Source organism: Silurus aristotelis, assembly GCF_946808225.1.
Source record: "Silurus aristotelis genome assembly, chromosome: 4".
NCBI lineage: Eukaryota > Metazoa > Chordata > Actinopteri > Siluriformes > Siluridae > Silurus > Silurus aristotelis.
In genome coordinates, this window is record NC_139577.1 from 24454970 (window position 1) to 24476166 (window position 21197).

At 36.8% G+C, this 21197-nt stretch overlaps 2 protein-coding genes across 4 annotated transcripts; both read left to right on the top strand.

Moving 5' to 3' along the window:
* The first annotated feature begins 3942 nt into the window (after positions 1-3942).
* On the top strand, positions 3943-8542 carry LOC310724769 (zinc-binding protein A33). Its single transcript, XM_083539043.1, has 3 exons — positions 3943-4819; positions 5761-5903; positions 5986-8542. The coding sequence occupies exons 1-3, from the start codon at positions 4095-4097 to the stop codon at positions 6564-6566; spliced, it is 1449 nt and encodes a 482-aa protein (XP_083395169.1). The 5' UTR covers positions 3943-4094; the 3' UTR covers positions 6567-8542.
* A 5476-nt stretch (positions 8543-14018) lies between these two features.
* mtg1 (mitochondrial ribosome-associated GTPase 1) lies at positions 14019-19663 on the top strand. 3 transcript variants are annotated; one of them, XR_014533058.1, is made up of 12 exons: positions 14019-14355; positions 15721-15785; positions 15968-16072; positions 16154-16240; positions 16311-16358; positions 16897-16987; positions 17084-17145; positions 17384-17480; positions 17618-17699; positions 17885-17997; positions 18119-18307; positions 18347-19663. XR_014533058.1 is itself a non-coding variant. In XM_083538455.1 (11 exons), exons 1-11 carry the CDS (start codon positions 14253-14255, stop codon positions 18223-18225), a joined length of 960 nt encoding a protein of 319 aa, XP_083394581.1. In that variant the 5' UTR covers positions 14019-14252; the 3' UTR covers positions 18226-19663. The 3 variants fall into 3 exon arrangements, 2 of the variants coding, with proteins under 2 accessions (XP_083394581.1, XP_083394582.1); XM_083538455.1 differs by having other exon boundaries at positions 18119-19663; XM_083538456.1 differs by lacking the exon at positions 14019-14355 and having other exon boundaries at positions 15742-15785; positions 15972-16072; positions 18119-19663.
* Positions 19664-21197: the final 1534 nt, after the last annotated feature.

The following is a 21197-nucleotide window of genomic DNA, read 5'->3' on the forward strand; positions in this document are numbered from 1 at the left end:
TAGGGTGACGTATAAGAGTGGAGGAAGGTGCACACAGGTGGATTATGTTCTGTGTAGGAGATGCAACCTGAAGGAGATTGGAGACTGTAAGGTGTTGGCGGGGGACAGTGTAGCTAGACAGCATCGGATGGTGGTCTGTAGGATGGTTTTGGAGGCGAAGAAGAAGAAGAGGAAAGTAAGGATTGAAAGAAAAATAAGATGGTGGAAACTGAAGGAGGAAGAGTGTAGTGTGAGGTTCAGGGAAGAGGTCAGACAGGGGCTTGGTGGTGGTGAAGAGGTGCCGGATGATTGGGCAACTACTGCAGGAGTGATGAGGGAGGCAGCTAGAAAAGTACTTGGTGTGACATCTGGAAATAGAAAGCAAGACAAGGAGACGTGGTGGTGCAATGAGGAAGTGCAGGAGAGCATTAGGGGAAAGAGGTTGGCAAAACAGAAGTGGGATCGACAGAGTGATGAGAAAAGTAGGCAGGAGTACAAGGAGATGCGGCAGCAGGTAAAAAGGGATGTGGCGAAAGCCAAGGAAAAGGCATATGATGAGCTGTATAAGAGGTTGGACACTAAGGAAGGAGAAAAGGATTTATACCGATGGGCCAGGCAGAGGGACTGAGCTGGGAAGGATGTACTGCAAGTTAGAGCAATAAAGGATGGAGAGGGAAATGTGTTGACTAATGAGGAGAGTGTGTTGAGAAGATGGAGGGAGTATTTTGAGCAGCTGATGAATGAGGAAAATCAGAAAGAGAGAAGGTTGGAGGATGTGGAGTTGGTGAAGCAGGATGTAGATAGGATTAGTAAGGAGGAAGTGAGAGCAGCGATTAAGAGGATGAAGAGTGGAAAGTCGGTTGGACCAGATGACATACCGGTAGAAGCGTGGAGATGTTTAGGAGAGTTGGCAGTGGAGTTTTTAACCAGATTGTTTAACAGGATTCTGGAAGGGAAGAGGATGCCTGAGGAATGGAGAAGAAGTGTGCTGGTACCGATCTTTAAGCATAAGGGAGATGTGCAGACCTGCAGTAACTACAGGGGAATTAAGTTGATCAGTCACACCATGAAGTTATGGGAAAGAGTAGTGGAAGCCAGGCTGAGAGAAGAGGTGACCATCTGTGAGCAACAGTATGGTTTCATGCCGAGGAAGAGCACCACAGATGCCTTATTTGCTTTGAGGATGTTGATGGAGAAGTATAGAGAAGGACAGAAGGAGCTGCATTGTGTATTTGTGGATTTAGAGAAAGCGTACGACAGAGTGCCGAGAGAGGAGTTGTGGTATTGTATGAGGAAGTCAGGTGTGTCAGAGAAGTATGTGAGGGTGGTGCAGGACATGTATTAGGACAGTGTGACGGCAGTGAAGTGTGCAGTAGGTACGACAGACTGGTTCAGGGTGAAGGTTGGACTGCATCAAGGATCGGCCCTGAGCCCTTTCCTGTTTGCAGTGGTGATGGACAGGTTGACGGACGAGGTCAGACAGGAGTCTCCCTGGACTATGATGTTTGCAGATGATATTGTGATTTGTGGTGAGAGTAGAGAGCAGGTTGAGAAGAGCCTGGAGAGGTGGAGATATGCGCTGGAGAGAAGGGGAATGAAAGTCAGTAGGAGCAAGACAGAGTACATGTGTGTGAATGAGAGGGAGGGCAGTGGAGTGATGCGGTTGCAGGGAGAAGAGGTGGAGAAGGTGGAGGAGTTCAGGTACCTGGGGTCAACAGTGCAAAGTAATGGAGAGTGTGTTAGAGAAGTAAAGAAAAGAGTGCAAGCAGGGTGGAGTGGGTGGAGAAGAGTGACAGAAGTGATTTGTGATAGTAGGGTATCTGCAAGAATGAAAGGGAAAGTTTATAGGACTGTGGTGAGACCTGCGATGTTGTATGGATTAGAGACAGTGGCATTGAGTAAAAGACAGGAGGTGGAGCTGGAGGTAGCAGAGCTGAAGATGTTAAGGTTTTCGTTGGGAGTGACGAGGATGGACAAGATTAGAAATTAGTTTATTAGAGGGACAGCACATGTAGGATGTTTTGGTGACAAGGTGAGGGAGGCGAGATTGAGATGGTTTGGACATGTGCAGAGAAGGGACATGAATTATATTGGTAGAAAAATGCTGAAGATGGAGCCACCAGGTAGAAGGAAAAAAAGGGAAGGCCAAGGAGGAGGTTCATGGATGTGGTGAGGGAAGACATGCAGGTAGTTGGTGTGAAAGAGGCAGATGTAGAGGACAGGGTGGTATGGAGACGGATGATCCGCTGTGGCGACCCCTAATGGGAGCAGCTGAAAGAAGAAGAAGAAGTATTACAGAATGAGAAAAGAAATTAAAAAAATTCTTTTTACTAAAATTACTACAATTAATCAACTTTTTAATGATATTCTAATTTATTGAGATGCACCTGTACTCATACCACTATGTGAAATCAATCATAAGTAAAGCTTTGCCGCTTTTGGAAAAGCAATTACAAGGCCCTGTGATAAGCTCGACATAAACAATGGAAATAGTGTCTAATAAAGAATGATGATAAAATATTACATCCATTAACGTTGCAGTCTAATTAGTTCTCCTGAAACCTTCATGATTTAAGCATTAAATATTGTTCGTTCCCATTGTTTCCATAAACTATGCATTAAGATTAATGCAACAGTTATTTACAACTCCAGTTCCAAAAAAGTTGAGACGCTGGGTAAAATGTTAATAAAAACAGAATGCAACAATTTGCAAATCTCCTTAGACCATATTTTATTTACAATAGATCATAGAAGATATTTAAAATGTTTAAAATGTACCATTTTAAGGAGAAAGTAAGTTAATTAGGAATTTAATGGCTGCAACACTTCTCAAAAAAGTCGGCACAGGGCCATGTTTACCATGTAGAATCCCCTATACGTCTGGAAACAACCTGTATACATCCGAGAACTGAGGAAACCAGTTAGTGGAATTTTTTGGAGGCATTCATTTGCATCCATACCATCAGAGATGCAAGATTTTGAACTCAGTGTTCAACAAGCACTATAGCCCAGAAGATGCAGCATCCAAAAATAATTTCCATCCGTCTGACCAATTTTCTATTCAGCCTCAGTCCATTTTAAACAGACTTTGGAAGTGTTTATGGATCATTTTCACAAATGGTTTATTTGCATGATAGAACTTTAACCTGCCTTTGTGGATGGAAGGTAAACTGTGTACACAGACAATTATTTCTGAATATTATGTTGAGGTCCAGTATTCTGAAAATGTCCCACAGTTTCATCTGTTCCAAAAGACTTTTTCCAGTGTTTATATTGAATACTCTTTTCATACCTAATCTTATTACCTACCTGTTGCCAATTAATCTAATTAGTTGGAAAATGTTCCTGTTTCTTTTCAGCAACATTTACTTTTCCAGCCTTTTGTTGCCCCATCCCAACTTTTTCTGGGACATATTTTTACCATCAAATGATTTTTTTTCTTTCCGAAAGGTTGTGACTTAAAATGTAACCACCAGCAATCTGCCACTGCTGGACCCTTGAGCAAGACCCTTAACCCTTAACTGCTCAGTTATATAAATAAGATAAGTGTAAGTCACTCTGGATAAGGGCATCTGTCAGATGCAGTAAATGTAATATGATCCTATTTATTCTTTAAAATTGTACATTTCTTCAGTTTAAACTGTGTTTTTTATGTTCTACTGTGAATAAGATATGGGTTTATAAGATTTGCAAATCATTGCATTCTCTTTTAAATTCACGTTACACAGCACCCAATTGTACCATTGTGAGTAGTTGAATCAATTTATAATTTTATTATTAAAATGAAATGTACAGTATAGAAAGTCATTTTAAAGGTAATGTGTGAACTGCATTTTTAATGGACAAAAGTTTTATACAAAATTGTGTCATTTTGAAAAGATGACTTCAGCTCAATGAACAAATGATCTTTGGTTTATGTACATTGTATTAAAAAAGATTTAGCTTTTTAGTTTGTGTTCAGAGTTTTGAAAAATGGCATAAAGGTTTCTGAAATTAATACCAAAGTGATTGCAAAAATAACTGTATTTGAAATTATCTTACAAAAATGCAGGTGGGAAACTGATCCATGCATCACACAATAGTACTGAAACCTGAGCATCAGCTCTAAAACATTTATGGAAATTCGGCACAGTTCATTCAGTAGAGGGTCTTCAGCAAGAGTGGACATGGAGGTTACAGAACGAGCACTAAAATGTCCAATCTGTGTGGATGTTTTTACAAAACCCATATGTCTTCCCTGTGGACACAACTTCTGTCGGTCCTGCATCCTTATCGTTTGGGACTTGGACGATGACACAGAGGCAGGACCACGATTCTGTCCTGAATGCCAGATCTTCCTTCCATCTGATCTGAAGCTCAACTTTAACACAAAAGTGGAGCAACAAGTACAGCCCACTAGCACTTATGGACATGTGGAAGAACATACCGCATCTGCATCAAACATCATGTGTGATCAGTGCATTGAGAGATCTTCAGTGGCTGTGAAAAACTGTCTGAACTGTGATGCTTTGCTGTGTTCAGCTCATACTCTCTGTCATCAGAACAGGGAGCCGCTGAGAGGACACACACTTATTGATCTGACCGAAGATCTGCTTACTTATAAGTGTCAGGAGCATAAAGAGGAGAAGAGGCTGTTTTGCCAGGATGACCAGACTGCTGTATGCTCTCTCTGTGTGTTGTTCGGGACACATAAGGGCCACAGGATCTTACAGCTGAAAGATGCATGCTTGGGTTTCAAGGTAGAAGACAATGTGTTACTATGGGTATACTGTACTATAACTATAAACTACAACATTACAACATTAAATTGTCGGTTTCTATTAGGTTTCATCTTTCAACAGTTTTATTTATCAATTTTAAAAGTTCCAGAAAAAATATTTATTTTTTGTATGGAGGACACACATTGAACTGTGTTTGTACACACTGATTTGTATCAGCACTTCCTCTTTTACCCTAAAATAAAAAAATGAAAAAAGATTTACAGATCATAATCAGGAGCCTAATTATGTATTCTTATCTTTTCTGGCTCTCTGAGAGTCTCTTTAGAAAGCGCTGGAGGAAAGAGATGCAGAGCTGCTGCATACCAGACACCTGACTGAGTGTGCTTTAGAGGACCTGCAGCGTCTAGTTTCAGAGACATCTGTAAATGTTCATCTAACATATAAAGATGCTGTAGAATTTCTTTCTATTTGTTTTAAGTCACTATTTTTTATATCAATGTAACTTTGAGTCTTGTGTCTCCATGCTGTTTAATTCAATCACAATAAGCTTTCAACCATATCTTTCTTTTTCCTGATACATAAGATTTTTTTTCTGTGTTTTCCAGTCATCTGCTAAAGAATGCAGAGTCAAGATAGCAGAAATATACAGCCAAATGAAAGCCTTGATTGTAAAGGATCAACAGCTGATGATTGATATTATAGAAATGGAAAAAGATTACACTCAGAAGTGGTTGTTGTCTAAAAGAGAGTTTTTAGAGCAGCAAATAAAAGACCTGAATTCAATATTAAGTGAAAGCAAAGCACTTCTGCAAGAAAATGATCAGCTAAAATTCCTGAAGGTACTATGACAAACTTTCTACTGAATATGCTTTTTATATGAATAATTTGATTTTTTAAATTATTATTATTTGGAGATGATGCAAATATTTTCCTTTTGCAGCATTTTAAAAGGCACACATTCAGGTGAGTAAAATATATTGGCTAAACCTTATTTTGTTATTTAAAGTAAAATCTTTGCATATTGTTAAAAAAAATCATAAATACAAAGACAATTCTTTTTTTTTAATTCATGTAGCAGTGCAAATTTGAAACCAACACCACTGCCATTAGTGAATATACACACATGCAAGATGGAAACAGTACAACAGCTGGTTGAAACCTTTTATGAAACTGTGTTCCAAATAACTAAGCGACTATGGGCAAGTATGTGCTATTACATATTAAAAAAACATTCCTAACCTCTTTAATGATGATATATGAGCATACTATGATTTCTTTTTTCCAGACATGAGGGCCATACATTTAGATGTAGATACAGCACACCCTAATTTGAAAGTTTCCTCAGACCTGCTGGAGGTTCAATGGAGCAAACTAAACACACAGGAAAGCAAAGACAAAGAACATTTCAGCACTGACTATAGTATTCTTGCCAAGGAATCATTTCTCACTGGCTCTCATTACTGGGAGACGGCAGTCTGGGAGAAACCGTACTGGCTAATTGGTCTATCATATGGGTCAGGTACACAAACAGGAAAAAAGAATGCAACTCCTGAGAGAAACATTTTGAACAAGATCTGCTACATCTATAATGGTAATGGAAGATATCTTGTATGTAATGGCAATAAAGACATTATGTTAGAAGTGGAAAAGGAGATTCAGAAAGTTGGAGTCAATGTGGAAATTGAGAAAGGAACAGTATCTTTTTATGATGCAGACACAATGAAATTGCTCCATTTGTTTGCAATAGAATATCTGTCTCCCGTAAGACCTTTATTTAACCCTTGCCTTTGTTTGAACAAACAAAATGCACAAGCTCTCATCTTATTAAACAGAAAAGGCATGAAGGAGGTCATAAAAGTCATATAAGTATAAAAGCTTGCAGACATCAATACATGTAAGATGTGTTTGTAGTATTAATTTAATTTGTATAAATTTAACATAATTTAATTCTAACATGCGTAATTGAACAGAGGTGGATAAGGAATGAGATCTATACAATTAAACTGTTAATGGCATATTCTTGCATTTTGAGTGGACACCAGCCAGAAGTAGAAGCAGTGCTGGCAGGAATTATCATTTTCATTATTAAATCATCCATCCAACCAATCATTTAATATTAATAATGTTGCCAAAAAATACTGCTATGAAAATGACACAATTCTTATTCTCCATCCTGCATTTAACATTGTAATAAGAAATTGCATGTTCTTTCGGCAAAATATGTAAGCCATAAAGACATAATACAAACTAAAGGATGTGTTAATTTGATGTATGGGCTGGTAAAATATAGAATTGCAATTGTGTTTTATTTTATTTTATTTTTTTATTTTTTTATTTATTAATTTATTTGTACAGCACCTTTTATTTATTTGTTAAAAAATAGATGTGATATGGTTGTATGATTTAAATTATTGTTGCTGTTGATGTTATTGTTGTTATTAATTATTATTATTATTATTGTTATATTTTTATTATTATTATTATTATTGTTATTATTATTAGTTATCTTTTCATTGTACTAGAACATCATATTTAAGTACATTAAACTGGGATATAACTTGCAAATTACAGGGAGCCTGCTGCAGCTTTGAGTTGCTACAATTTATAGTGTAGTAAAATGATGATAGATAGATAGATAGATAGATAGATAGATAGATAGATAGATAGATAGATAGATAGATAGATAGATCGATAGATAGATCGATAGATAGATAGATAGATAGATAGATAGATAGATAGATAGATAGATAGATAGATAGATAGATAGATAGATAGATTATTATTCTAAGTCATTTACTTATCATTTATTCTAAGTAATGCATTCCTATAAATACTGTAAATTAAAAGAAAAAAATAAGAGAACGAAATAGTGCCTTTTGTACACTAGTAATATGTGTTGTCACGAAACAATAGATTACTGTTTTATTACCCCGGTTCTCTAAAACATAGAGTGGAAAATCCAACTATGGGAAGAGCATCCGTACCTGACCTCTGCAGAAGCATCCAATGGCACGCACTACCTTTCCTCGGTGAGCATATTCGTTTCTCGTGCAGCAAGCAGGGCAAACTTAGTGGATCTCTCCACTCGATTTTTCAGAGAACCAGGGTTACGAACAGTAGCGTATCGTTCTCTTTCATCATCTTGTGTTCGAGATCCAACTTTGGGAGATATGGACAGCTATCCGGTTGACCAATACACTCACAGCGAGGCCCTGCAAGACAGAGGACCCAAAAAGGTGATGCTTGGCACATCACACAGTAGCAGACCCCATACAAAGTGAGAAAGAAAATCTAGCCATGAAAGCAGGACATGTGTTAACATGCTTGCTAGAACCCTGATAACCCACAACATGCAGGCAGCATGTAGAAGTATACATATTGATGTTTATTTATTGAAGTAATTTTGGTGAATAGTGAGGGTACAAACTAACATGCTTAATAACATGAATAAACTGGGTTGGCCAATCAGGACTAAAATGCCTCAGTTACTGGGGTCTGGATAACATCAAGCCGGTAGTATCTGACAAATGTATGTGGGGGGACCCACCTTACATTTACATTTACGCCATTTAGCAGACGTCCTTGTCCAGAGCGACATACAAAAGTGCTTTGAGTCTCTAGCAATGAATACATTTACACTGGTACGCTAGATTACAAACTTAAGATAAATCAGCCTACAACTCTTTTAAGGTTTTTTTTTTTTTTATTCAGGATCTCATAAGTTTGAGATCCTGATTTGTGAATAAATTTTGAGATTCTAAGTCATAATTATGAGATACTAAGTCATAATTATGAGATCAGGAGCACATTATTATGAGATATTAAGTCATAATTATGAGATCTTTTCTGTGATTTTTTCTCTCTTTGTGAATGCAATGCGCTTCCGTAACATGCTGTATTTGCACATCAATTCACCTGGATTTTTTAGGGGGTTTTTTTACTTACCAAAAAAATGTCTGGACACCTCAGCAACACGTACAAGACCCACTCCGTAACAGGTGATTTTTCATAGGTGTTTCATAAAATTGATGCACCAATCAGCGATATGCACCATATCAGCGATATGGGAGAGGCGTGGCTTCCGAAATGAACGTGCTGTTGGAAAAGCAGAAAGAGAAGCTAGAGAGAGACAGTGAAGGGTGCTATTATATCGAAGTGTTTTGTAATTATAAAAACCGAGACACAAGGGTTTCTCGTGCACCCCTTTTATAAATGAGATTAATGTAAGTTGCTCTGGAAAAGGGCATCTGCAAATATATATACAGTGAAAAAAATAAGTATTTGAACACCCTGCTATTTTGCAAGTTCTCCCACTTAGAAATCATGAAGGGGTCTGAAATTGTCATCGTAGGTGCATGTCCACTGTGAGAGACATAATCTAAAAACAAAAATCCAGAAATCACAATATATGATTTTTTTAACTATTTATTTGTTTGATACAGTTGCAAATAAGTATTTGAACACCTGTCTATCAGCTAGAAATCTGACCCTCAAAGACCTGTTAGTCTGCCTTTAAAATGTCCACCTCCATTACATTTATTATCCTAAATTAGATGCACCTGTTTGAGGTCGTTAGCTGCATAAAGACACCTGTCCACCCCATACAATCAGTAAGAATCCAACTACTAACATGGCCAAGACCAAAGAGCTGTCCAAAGACACTAGAGACAAAATTGTACACCTCCACAAGGCTGGAAAGGGCTACGGGGAAATTGCCAAGCAGCTTGGTGAAAAAAGGTCCACTGTTGGAGCATTCATTAGAAAATGGAAGAAGCTAAACATGACTGTCAATCTCCCTCGGTCTGGGGCTCCATGCAAGATCTCACCTCGTGGGGTCTCAATGATCCTAAGGAAGGTGAGAAATCAGCCCAGAACTACACGGGAGGAGCTGGTCAATGACCTGAAAAGAGCTGGGACCACCGTTTCCAAGGTTACTGTTGGTAATACACTAAGACGTCATGGTTTGAAATCATGCATGGCACGAAAGGTTCCCCTGCTTAAACCAGCACATGTCCAGGCACGTCTTAAGTTTGCTAATGACCATTTGGATGATCCAGAGGAGTCATGGGAGAAAGTCATGTGGTCAGATGAGACCAAAATAGAACTTTTGGGTCATAATTCCACTAAACGTGTTTGGAGGAAGAAGAATGATGAGTACCATCCCAAAAACACCAACCCTACTGTGAAGCATGGGGGTGGTAGCATCATGCTTTGGGGGTGTTTTTCTGCACATGGGACAGGGCGACTGCACTGTATTAAGGAGAGGATGACCGGGGCCATGTATTGCGAGATTTTGGGGAACAACCTCCTTCCTTCAGTTAGAGCATTGAAGATGGGTCGAGGCTGGGTCTTCCAACATGACAATGACCCGAAGCACACAGCCAGGATAACCAAGGAGTGGCTCTGTAAGAAGCATATCAAGGTTCTGGCGTGGCCTAGCCAGTCTCCAGATCTAAACCCAATAGAGAATCTTTGGAGGGAGCTCAAACTCCGTGTTTCTCAGCGACAGGCCAGAAACCTGACTGATCTAGAGAAGATCTGTGTGGAGGAGTGGGCCAAAATCCCTCCTGCAGTGTGTGCAAACCTGGTGAAAAACTACAGGAAACGTTTGACCTCTGTAATTGCAAACAAAGGCTACTGTACCAAATATTAACATTGACTTTCTCAGGTGTTCAAATACCTATTTGCAGCTGTATCATACAAATAAATAGTTAAAAAATAATACATTGTGATTTCTGGATTTTTTTTTTAGATTATGTCTCTCACAGTGGACATGCACCTACGATGACAATTTCAGACCCCTCCATGATTTCTAAGTGGGAGAACTTGCAGAATAGCAGGGTGTTCAAATACTTATTTTCCTCACTGTATATGTAAGATATCCTTGATCACTAGTCCTAGATTAGTCCCAGAACACTCAGTTCTTGTCTATATTCTCTCTTTATACGCTTATGCTGTGAGAAAAGTCAAACTGTTGCCTTTTGGTATGGCTAATCCACGCTTTGTTGCTTCTGCTAAACGAATAACATGACCAAATGCCACTATTCTTTATTGTGGCATGTGTTACTTTGCTCGTTCACACACAGTGGTGCCTGTATTTCTGTTTTAGGCTATTTTTTTGCAGGCTCAACATAACCTTGTGGAGTTGTCTCTCCTAACTTTCTCTTCTGTTCACACACACACACACACACACACACACACACACACACACACACACACACATGGCATGCCCTCCCTTTTTCTCAATAGACAATAAACTTCGGAACTTCTCTTTGAAAGCTGACTTGTGTGTTTCATTGAGACTTTCCCGAATACATACGAGAGCAGAGATCGAAAGGGAAGGCTGAGTTAAGGGGTATCCTGTCCAGGGGACAAAAGGCAATCCTGCCCAAGCGGCAGAGGATAAAACACTTCCTTACAGTTTCTTGGGCGCTCGTCCGGGATGTCAGCGTTCGGGTAAGTGCTGATTTGGTATCTTGTCATACCGTTCAATGGGTAGGCACGCACCTTGTATTTGTAAGCGAACTTGTTGTCGACGTTGTACCGTCGTGTAGCGCGCGCTGAACCGTCTCTGCAGTCACAGTAACTTAAAACATCATAAATTTTATTAAACCGTCTTATCTGTCTCGATCTCTGGCCTCCAACCTTTGTATCTAACATTGTCAGACAGTTGTAACCATAATGGATCATGGGTAATTCTGGAACAAAATATCCTAATCCAGATCCTGAGGAAGCCCTTGGGACTGGATGAATCGTTGTGGTCTCACCTTTTATACTACCCCCTGGCTAGACAATTTAGGGTGGACTAAATCACAACCTCAATTTCTGACTTATCCTCGTGGTGGTATCTTTAAGTCCGAATACCTGAAATCTACACATTCCCAAATTTATGAAGGTTTTGGCGATCCTAGCTGGGGTTATTCTTACATGGGTGATAGTTATCAAAAATAGGTGGAAATGAAACCAATCTGGGATGAATATCACTCTATATCGAACTTAAAAAGGGAACTTAAGTGTCTGCCCAGAATCGAAGCCAAGCCAAAACCATCTTTATCTCTCTGAAAGCTGACTCGTGTGTTTCATTGAGACTTCCCCGTATACGTAGGAGAGCAGAGATCGAGAGGAAAGGCTGAATTCAGGGTATTCTGTCAAGGGGACAGAGGATAAAACACTTCCTTACAATATATATATATATATATATATATATATATATATATATATATATATATATATATATATATATATATATATATACACACACACACACACTGAGGAAAATAAGTATTTGAACACCCTGCTATTTTGCAAGTTCTCCCACTTAGAAATCATGGAGGGGTCTGAAATTGTCATCGTAGGTGCATGTCCACTGTGAGAGACATAATCTAAAAAAAAAATCCAGAAATCACAATGTATGATTTTTAAACTATTTATTTGTATGATACAGCTGCAAATAAGTATTTAAACACCTGAGAAAGTCAATGTTAATATTTGGTACAGGAGCCTTTGTTTGCAATTACAGAGGTCAAACGTTTCTTGTAGTTTTTCACCAGGTTTGCACACACTGCAGGAGGGATTTTGGCCCACTCCTCCACACAGATCTTCTCTAGATCAGTCAGGTTTCTGGCCTGTTGCTGAGAAACACGGAGTTTGAGCTTCCTCCAAAGATTCTCTATTGGGTTTAGGTCTGGAGACTGGCTAGGCCACGCCAGAACCTTGATATGCTTCTTACAGAGCCACTCCTTGGTTATCCTGGCTGTGTGCTTCGGGTCATTGTCATGTTGGAAGACTCAGCCTCGACCCATCTTCAATGCTCTAACTGAAGGAAGGAGGTTGTTCCCCAAAATCTCGCAATACATGGCCCCGGTCATCCTCTCCTTAATACAGTGCAGTCGCCCTGTCCCATGTGCAGAAAAACACCCCCAAAGCATGATGCTACCACCCCCAAGCTTCACAGTAGGGATGGTGTTCTTGGGATGGTACTCATCATTCTTCTTCCTCCAAACACGTTTAGTGGAATTATGACCCAAAAGTTCTATTTTGGTCTCATCTGACCACATGACTTTTCTCCATGACTCCTCTGGATCATCCAAATGGTCATTGGCAAACTTAAGACGTGCCTGGACATGTGCTGGTTTAAGCAGGGGAACCTTCCGTGCCATGCATGATTTAAAACCATGACGTCTTAGTGTATTACCAACAGTAACCTTGGAAACGGTGGTCCCAGCTCTTTTCAGGTCATCCTGTGTAGTTCTGGATTGATTTCTCACCTTCCTTAGGATCATTGAGACCCCACGAGGTGAGATCTTGCATGGAGCCCCAGTCCGAGGGAGATTGACAGTCATGTTTAGCTTCTTTCATTTTCTAATGATTGCTCCAACAGTGGACCTTTTGTCACCAAGCTGCTTGGCAATTTCCCCGTAGCCCTTTCCAGCCTTGTGGAGGTGTACAATTTTGTCTTTAGTGTCTTTGGACAGCTCTTTGGTCTTGGCCATGTTAGTAGTTGGATTCTTACTGATTGTATGGGGTGGACAGGTGTCTTTATGCAGCTAACGACCTCAAACAGGTGCATCTAATTTAGGATAATAAATGTAGTGGAGGTGGACATTTTAAAGGCAGACTAACAGGTCTTTGAGGCTCAGAATTCTAGCTGATAGACAGGTGTTCAAATACTTATTTGCAGCTGTATCATACAAATAAATAGTTAAAAAATCATATATTGTGATTTCTGGATTTTTTTTTTTTAGATTATGTCTCTCACAGTGAAAAATGCATCTACGATGACAATTTCAGACCCCTCCATGATTTCTAAGTGGGAGAACTTGCAAAATAGCAGTGTGTTCAAATACTTATTTTCCTCACTATATATATATATATATATATATATATATATATATATATATATATATATATATATATATACATATATATATATATATATATATATATATATATATATATATATATATATATATATATATATATATAATTTACATAAATGCTATTTTAAAACTTTCAATAAGTAGATACGCTTTTAAACATATTGCACAGAGGTAATATTGTACATACATGAGTTATATTGCACTCCTTTAAATTAGAGTATTGTAAATGTTATAGAGCGGACTTTTCTAGCACTTATTGTCTGTTTGTTTTATGAATTTATGTTTTGGACGTCACTCTGGATTAGGGCGTCCACTAAATACCGTAAATGTTCATGTAAAATGTAAATACAGTCCAACGTAGTGGTTCATTGTCTAATTTCTTGTCATTAAAGTACTCCTGTTTTTTCTATAAACTGTAGGTGGCGGTAGCGCACATTACAGTCAGATAACCTGAGAGAACAACAGAAGAACAAAAATCACCCGAGCGCATGTTTATGTTCAGTTCTGCTCAGTCTGTTTAAATGTCAGAGTATTAGTTTACTGTGCAGTATTTTAGCACATATTATAACGAATAAATGTTAAGTTTTATGACTGGATCATTTATTCAGTGCATGTAAGCTTCATTAACCCAGGATAACTAACTGAGGTATGAGCAGTTTTTTGACTTTTGAAGATGAGGATCTCTTCTACTGTACTCAATGCTGCCAAGTTCAGGACTGTGTTTGATTTCGGAGAGAGACAGGTCGCACACTGGTTTCCTGGACATATGGCTAAAGGTTTGTGTTGAAAGTTCAGGTATAAGTATATTATCCTTTTCAAGGACTGATTTTCCTCGCCTGTTACTATACACAGGTCATCACCATACCCTCCGTGGCTTCTTGACTAAAGATCACCCTCATCCATCACTGGGGTGGGGGGGACATTATAGACATTGTTGTATCTATAGACATTATTGTATCTTTTGTATCTGTATCCAATCTCATGGCCTTGGCAAAATGTTAATATGTAATAGCAATATGTTGTCAAAAGTTTTAAATTGAAGATTAAGTTGGCAATCATGATTATTCTATATTCTATGATTATTCTATATATTATAATATAATAATATATATATCACTTGTTGTTATTGTATATGTAACATACACTATATTGGCAAAAGTTTGGACACCTGGTCATAAGTATGTTATGTGCTTTTTCAGCATCCCATTCCACATTTAGTCCTAATTTGCTTTTATAATCCCTCCACTCTTCTGGGAAGATGTTTCACTAGATTTTGGAGTGTGCTTGTTGAGATTTGTGCTCATCCAGACACAAGGGTGTTAGTAAATTCAGGTACTTACAGTCGTCAGGTCCATAAATATTGGGACATCGACACAATTCTAACATTTTTGGCTCTATACATCACCACAATGGATTTGAAATGAAACGAACAAGGTGTCCTTTAACTGCAGACTGTCAGCGTTATTGTGAGGGCAGTTACATCCAAATCAGGTAACCGGTGTAGGAATTACAACAGTTTGCATATGTGCCTCCCACTTGTTAAGGGACCAAAAGTAATGGGCCAATTGGCTTCTCAGCTGTTCCATGGCCAGGTGTGTGTTATTCCCTCATTATACCATGAAGTGGGGTTAAAGTCAGAGCTCTATAACAGGGGAACTTCCACTTCGACCCATGCGAAGCATATATTCTTTGTCATGCTGGAACAGGTTTGGGTCTCCTATTTTAAGTGAAGGGGAAATTTCATGCTGCTGCATCCAAAAACATCCTATACAAATGTGAGCCTTCAGCTTTGCGATAACAGTTTGAGAAAGAAACACATATCGCTTGGAAAGTCAGGTGTTACGATACTTTTGTTCATATAGTGTGCATATAATCCAATATTAATATTATAGAATACAATAGTATAATATGTAATATTATATTATATATTGTATAATTGTTGTATATGTATATAATACATATGTCATGATGGACATTATGTATTGTAGAAATGCAGGAAAGTATTGTAATATGATATTTTTCTCATTGCACACCCTTCAGTCACCCCTGTATTATTTCTACAACTACTGTAACTTTTGATACATTTTAATTCTTGAAGTTTGTCTTTTTCTTCTCTAATCAGTTTCTGTTCCCTCTGTTAGGACTCAAGCAGATGAGAGCTAGCCTGAGGAACATTGACTGCATCATTGAAATCCATGATGCTAGAATATCCTTTTCAAGGGTTCAAATCTTCCAGCCAGTAACTCGTCCATGCCTTTGATGGTGTTTTTTTTTTTTCACTAAAAATTGTTTTCAGTTAATTGTTCTGATTTGAAATAATATTTTAACATTGGCAAAGTGTGATGTTTACAATGCGCACAACACTGAATGTTTCCTTAACTGGCAAACATACCATTTTCTGGAAGAAATCCTTTGTTTCAAGAGAGCCTCGATGTCCGTCCACATTTACTTATATTAAATAAGATGGACCTGGCAGACACATCAAACAAATTGGTATTGCAACCTGCATAAAACAAATTAACTTATTCTTATATCATTTAGACCAGATAAATACAATCATCTTTATTTCTTCAGAGTATCCTGAAACAGCTTGAGAGAGATGGAGTTAAGAATGTTTTGTTTACTAACTGTCTAAAGCAAAGTGATGTGAGCATTACAAAGGTGAGCAGAACAGCAGGTATCTGTAGAATTTGGTATATTTTACTTTATTAACTTTGCTTGTTTTTTGTAGATAGCTCCAATTCTGACAGAGACAACACCACGTTTCCATAGGGAGGAGGTGAGCAGTACAATTTTTTTTTTTTCCTCATCATTTTTTCTTTTTTTTTGTAGATTAATTACAATTATTTATTCCACAACACTGTTCTTAATAGAGATTTGTCAGAAGGTGTTGAATAAAGTTATTGAATAGTTCCAACGGCAAGGTTAATATTAATGTGTGTGTCCCAGACATTCTCTTACACAGGGACAGATTTAGATGTGCAGTTACTTATATTCTTTAATATTGTTTCTATATTTGATATGTAGTCAGTTACCAAAAATAACAATAATTAACTTTAATAACTTAATAATTCATAGCAAGTTGCTGTGGTATAGGAGGAATAAAACATTGCTGGATGTGTTGAAATAGCTTGCCAAATTACTTTCAGGTACAATTTGCCTTATTTTTTCCATCAGTTAATATTACTCACCAGAAGCATTAATTTTCAAGTTTAATCACTTACAATTATTTGCCTATATTTGGTTATTTCCAGTTATCCAAGGGGAACTTATATGGAGGTTGCTAATTAATTAACTACATTTCCTTCATTGCACAGAATAGAAGTTATTGCATAATGGTGATTGGAGTGCCAAATGTTGGTAAATCCTCAATGATTAACGCTTTACGAAGAACAAACATGAAAAAAGGTAACATACTTCTAAGACATTTGCAACTGTCTATTTGGTCTGTGAAAATTATCTCTTTAAAATAATATTAAATGGGCATACTCTTTTTGAATTTAGGAAAAGCCTCAAGAGTTGGAGGTGAACCTGGAATTACTAAAGCTGTCCTGACCAAAATACAGGTATTTTGATTGACAGTTGTCAGAGGGGCCTAGCAGACCAGTGCTTAAATGAGACCAGCTTTTTCCAGATTTTTTACGAGTTCAGTTAAAAAATGTGCCTGTTTGTTTATCTTCTATGAATTACAAGAAGATTCCTAGAATGTGTTGCTCTATCACACGCTTTCTTGTTTGTGTGTGTGTGAAATTGCCTGGAAATCTCTGCCTTTCTCAGAAAATGAAAAACTGTTTGTTTTATCAGGTGTGTGAAAGACCCATCATACATTTGCTTGACACACCGGGCGTGCTGCCTCCTAAGATCGACAATGTAGAGACTGGGATGAAACTCGCTTTATGTGGTAAGATTATGTAGTTCAGTGGTCCTCCCAGGTTCCAGGGGACCACTGTATACACCAGTTGTGACTGACTTGTAAGCATAACATTGCTATTCATTGGATGTAAGCTTTAAGGACATTATTGTTTTGTTTTCCAAAAGGTACTATACTGGACCACTTGGTTGGTGAAGATATCATAGCTGATTATCTGCTTTTTTCACTTAACCGACTCCAAAGGTTTGGGTAGGTACAAAATATACATGCTTGACAGATGGCTTCTTGGCAACACACCTCTGTAAACTTTTTTAACATGGACCATACAAATACAGTTAAAAATTTTATTTTATCACAGAGGAGACATCAGACATTCAGTTTAATAACTACTTGTTATTTATTAAAAACAATTGTTTTTAACATTGTCTTTTCAGCTATGTAGAGAGGTATGACCTAGAAGCACCATCAGATGATATTCAACATGTGCTGAAGTGTATCGCTGTAAAGTTAGGCAAGACTCAGCGAGTGAAAGCCATCACAGGAGTCGGTGAGTGACTGATATCACTGCATCACCCAGCATACTATATAATTCGAAAATACTTTTCAACACAGAAATGAGAATTCAAGTCATAGTCTGCAAGAAATTTATTTTCCTTTTAATTCCATAGGCGACATTACTGTCAGAGTGCCTAACTACACCGCTGCAGCCTATGACTTCATCAGAGCTTTCCGTAAAGGAGAGCTGGGCAAAGTCACACTTGACTATTTAAACTGAAACCTTTTGCTTATGCTGATGAGCAATTCATGATATTCCTGGTAATGGCAACTGTGATAATCTTGTTTTAATATTGTGACTAAATTCTATTGCACAATGATGCGTTAGTGCTCTTTCTTACAGTTCTTTGATGCAATACAAATGGAAAGCTGTGCAAACAATAAATTATATACTGATATAAAAAACTGATTTTCCTATATAATATTAAAACAGCACCTATAAATAAGTTATACAGTGGATACTTTCATTTAAACATCATTTACAAAAAAGCTAATTTCCCCAGTCCAGTCTACATGTATAAACACACAATGATATTTTCAACTCTGGGAATATAATCATTTCACAGTCTTAGTGACAGGTGATGGCAGATAAACTGTAACACTGCTTGGACAATATAGAACACAACTATTTATATGTAATTGTAACATTCTAATCTAACAGTTAAAGACAAGTTCGACTTGTCACATTGTTTAATCTGTAATTGCATGACTATTAAAGTTACATAAAATGATACAGAATTTTAGTATTTTTTGTATCATCAGCCCCTAAAAATCTTACATATAAATACAATAATAAACTCTTACAGATGTAAACAATTGCAAACTAGTATAAATTTAGAGAGTGTATAAACTAAACCTGTTTTGTTAATTGGTTATACAATACACTACATGATTTGCAATAATTTGTCTGGCAAACAAGGGAGACAAAATCCGTTACAGCAAATATTTAATAATTAAAAAAAACACACAAAAAAAAAAAAAACAGTAGCTTGTTTGTTAACTGCCTTATATGCACTTATAAATTAGTCTTGCTATTATATTGTACCTTGAGAGGTAGTGTATGTAATATGCTAGCTAGAGTTTCTTATTTATCTTGCTCTTCAAATTTCAGGAGCAACCCAAAAATGAAGACTTAGTTGTGTATTTGGCTGAGAATTGAGTGAATTTTTGCAAGTTAACATTTCGGTTCTAATAATGTGGTAAATGTTTAATACAGTAATATTTTATATTGGTACATGTCTCTTAAAAAGAAAAACCTAAAGCCTAGAGTATGGAAACAAAATAGAGACATTGATTTGAATGTTGAAAGCCATTACAATTTTTGTATTACGAATTACTTTAATTCACTTAAAAGCTGCACATCTGTATCAGTTCATCTATATTCAAATAGGTTGTAGGTGTTAAAAAATTCTGATAAAAAAATAAATACATCATGGAATAAGAGGCCAAAGTTCTGACTGACAGGATATCCTGTTGTTTCAAGTCATACCAAAAATCTATTGTCTTTGCTCATCTCTGGGTAACCCCAATTTGTAACATGTATTTTTACTAAGTGAACTTTAATTTGTTAAATATGCAAAAACTGAATTTGTTTGGGTTCATGTATGTTGCATTCTTATTTATTTTGGGGTTTTGCAATAAAAAAAATAAAATAAATACAAATGACAGCAATGCCTGCGTTCGATTTTTGATTCAAAATAATGAAAGCGGAAAATAATGAAAACTGCTTTTTATTGTTACGAAGTACACATAAATCAAAATCTTGCAAAACCAGTGGTGGACAGTAATGAAGAAAATATAATTCGTTACTGTACTAAAGTAGGTTTTTCATCTGTACTTCACTGAATTATTTCCATTCGGGGAGACTTTTACTTCAACTTCACTACATTTCAAAGTCAAATATCTTTTATACTCAACCAAATTTTACAAAATCAGTTGTGTCAAGTGCTTTTTTTTTTTTTTTTTTTTTTTTTTTTTTTTTTTTTTTTTTTTTTTTTTTTTTTTAACTAATAACTGGATGAAAACTTAAGTGGTCAATCACGAAGCAATCCACCAATCAGGGTAGAGCGTGTGCTCTGTTCTGAACTTGTTTACCACTTGGTGGTATCTACATACAGTTCAGCCTCAGTTCAACAGCACGCAAAATATTTTTAAAGAAATAAATTATGGATTTTTTTTTAAGTAGTTGAAGAGATGATTTGGGGCTCATAATAATTTAAATAGATATCAATCACTTTTTGAATCATTAATATTTTAGAATAAATTGGTGTGCTAGGAGTAACATTAGAGTCTTTTCACATAAACCGAGTTGATTAAGTTGAGAGTCTTGTGACAAAAATGATAATAGGAACATTAACATTATAGAAGCTATAATAAATCAGAGTTCTTTAGATTCTTAAGTACATTTGAAGGCAATACTTTTGCACTTTAGCTCAAGTGAAAGTTTAAAAGGAGCACTTTTACTCGTTTAATATTTTACCTAGTGTATCTCTACTTTTAATGGTTTGTGTACTTCGCCCACTACGGAACAATGGCAAAAATATGAACAAGGCCATAATCTGCACAATTTTTCCAATCTAACCATTCTAACCTAAAAGTAAAAGTGAATTTTATTGTCTTTTTTAAAGAAACCTCTACTCTGGAGAAATGTGCACAACTGATGTGATTTAAACTACAGTTTACTACAGGGCAGTGTGAAGACTAAAGACTAAAGCCAGAAAGTTTGATGAAGCCACTGATGGATTACGTGGTTCATCAGTTCCTTTTACATTTCACATGTACCAAATTTCATTAGTAATAATTAAATGGCTTCTCAACATTCAAATATGAGCCTCTTTTGGTTGCTTGCAGAAAAAAAGGTATTGTGCATGTTAAACTCATAACAACAATGTGAAATTATCCACAGTATTTATAGATTTGTATATTATTTGCTCATATATTTTTTTTTTAGATTCTTATGTTTATTTTCTACTGTTCCTGCTGAAACATATATATAAATATTATATATAAATCATTTTAAATGCTTGTTTAGGTGTTGTGGCTTGATTTCTAAAAGGAATTTTCGTTATGAATTGAAACACTGCTGCATTGTATAAAAAAATTCTAGGAATTTATACAGCACAGTAAACTTCATTTTTTGAATTTATCAATGCCTCTGATTTCACCCTCAAGTAAGCAAAATGTTTACTGGCA

Coding starts and splice junctions, on each gene's coding strand:
- LOC310724769 (XM_083539043.1), top strand. CDS start 4,095: ATGGAAATTCGGCACAGTTCATTCAGTAGAGGGTCTTCAGCAAGAGTG. Junction 4,820..5,760: donor TTAGGTTTCATCTTTCAACA/GTTTTATTTATC, acceptor ACAATTCTTTTT/TTTTAATTCATGTAGCAGTG. Junction 5,904..5,985: donor AACTAAGCGACTATGGGCAA/GTATGTGCTATT, acceptor TCTTTTTTCCAG/ACATGAGGGCCATACATTTA.
- mtg1 (XM_083538455.1), top strand. CDS start 14,253: ATGAGGATCTCTTCTACTGTACTCAATGCTGCCAAGTTCAGGACTGTG. Junction 16,241..16,310: donor GTGATGTGAGCATTACAAAG/GTGAGCAGAACA, acceptor TGTTTTTTGTAG/ATAGCTCCAATTCTGACAGA. Junction 17,998..18,118: donor GAAAGCCATCACAGGAGTCG/GTGAGTGACTGA, acceptor TTAATTCCATAG/GCGACATTACTGTCAGAGTG.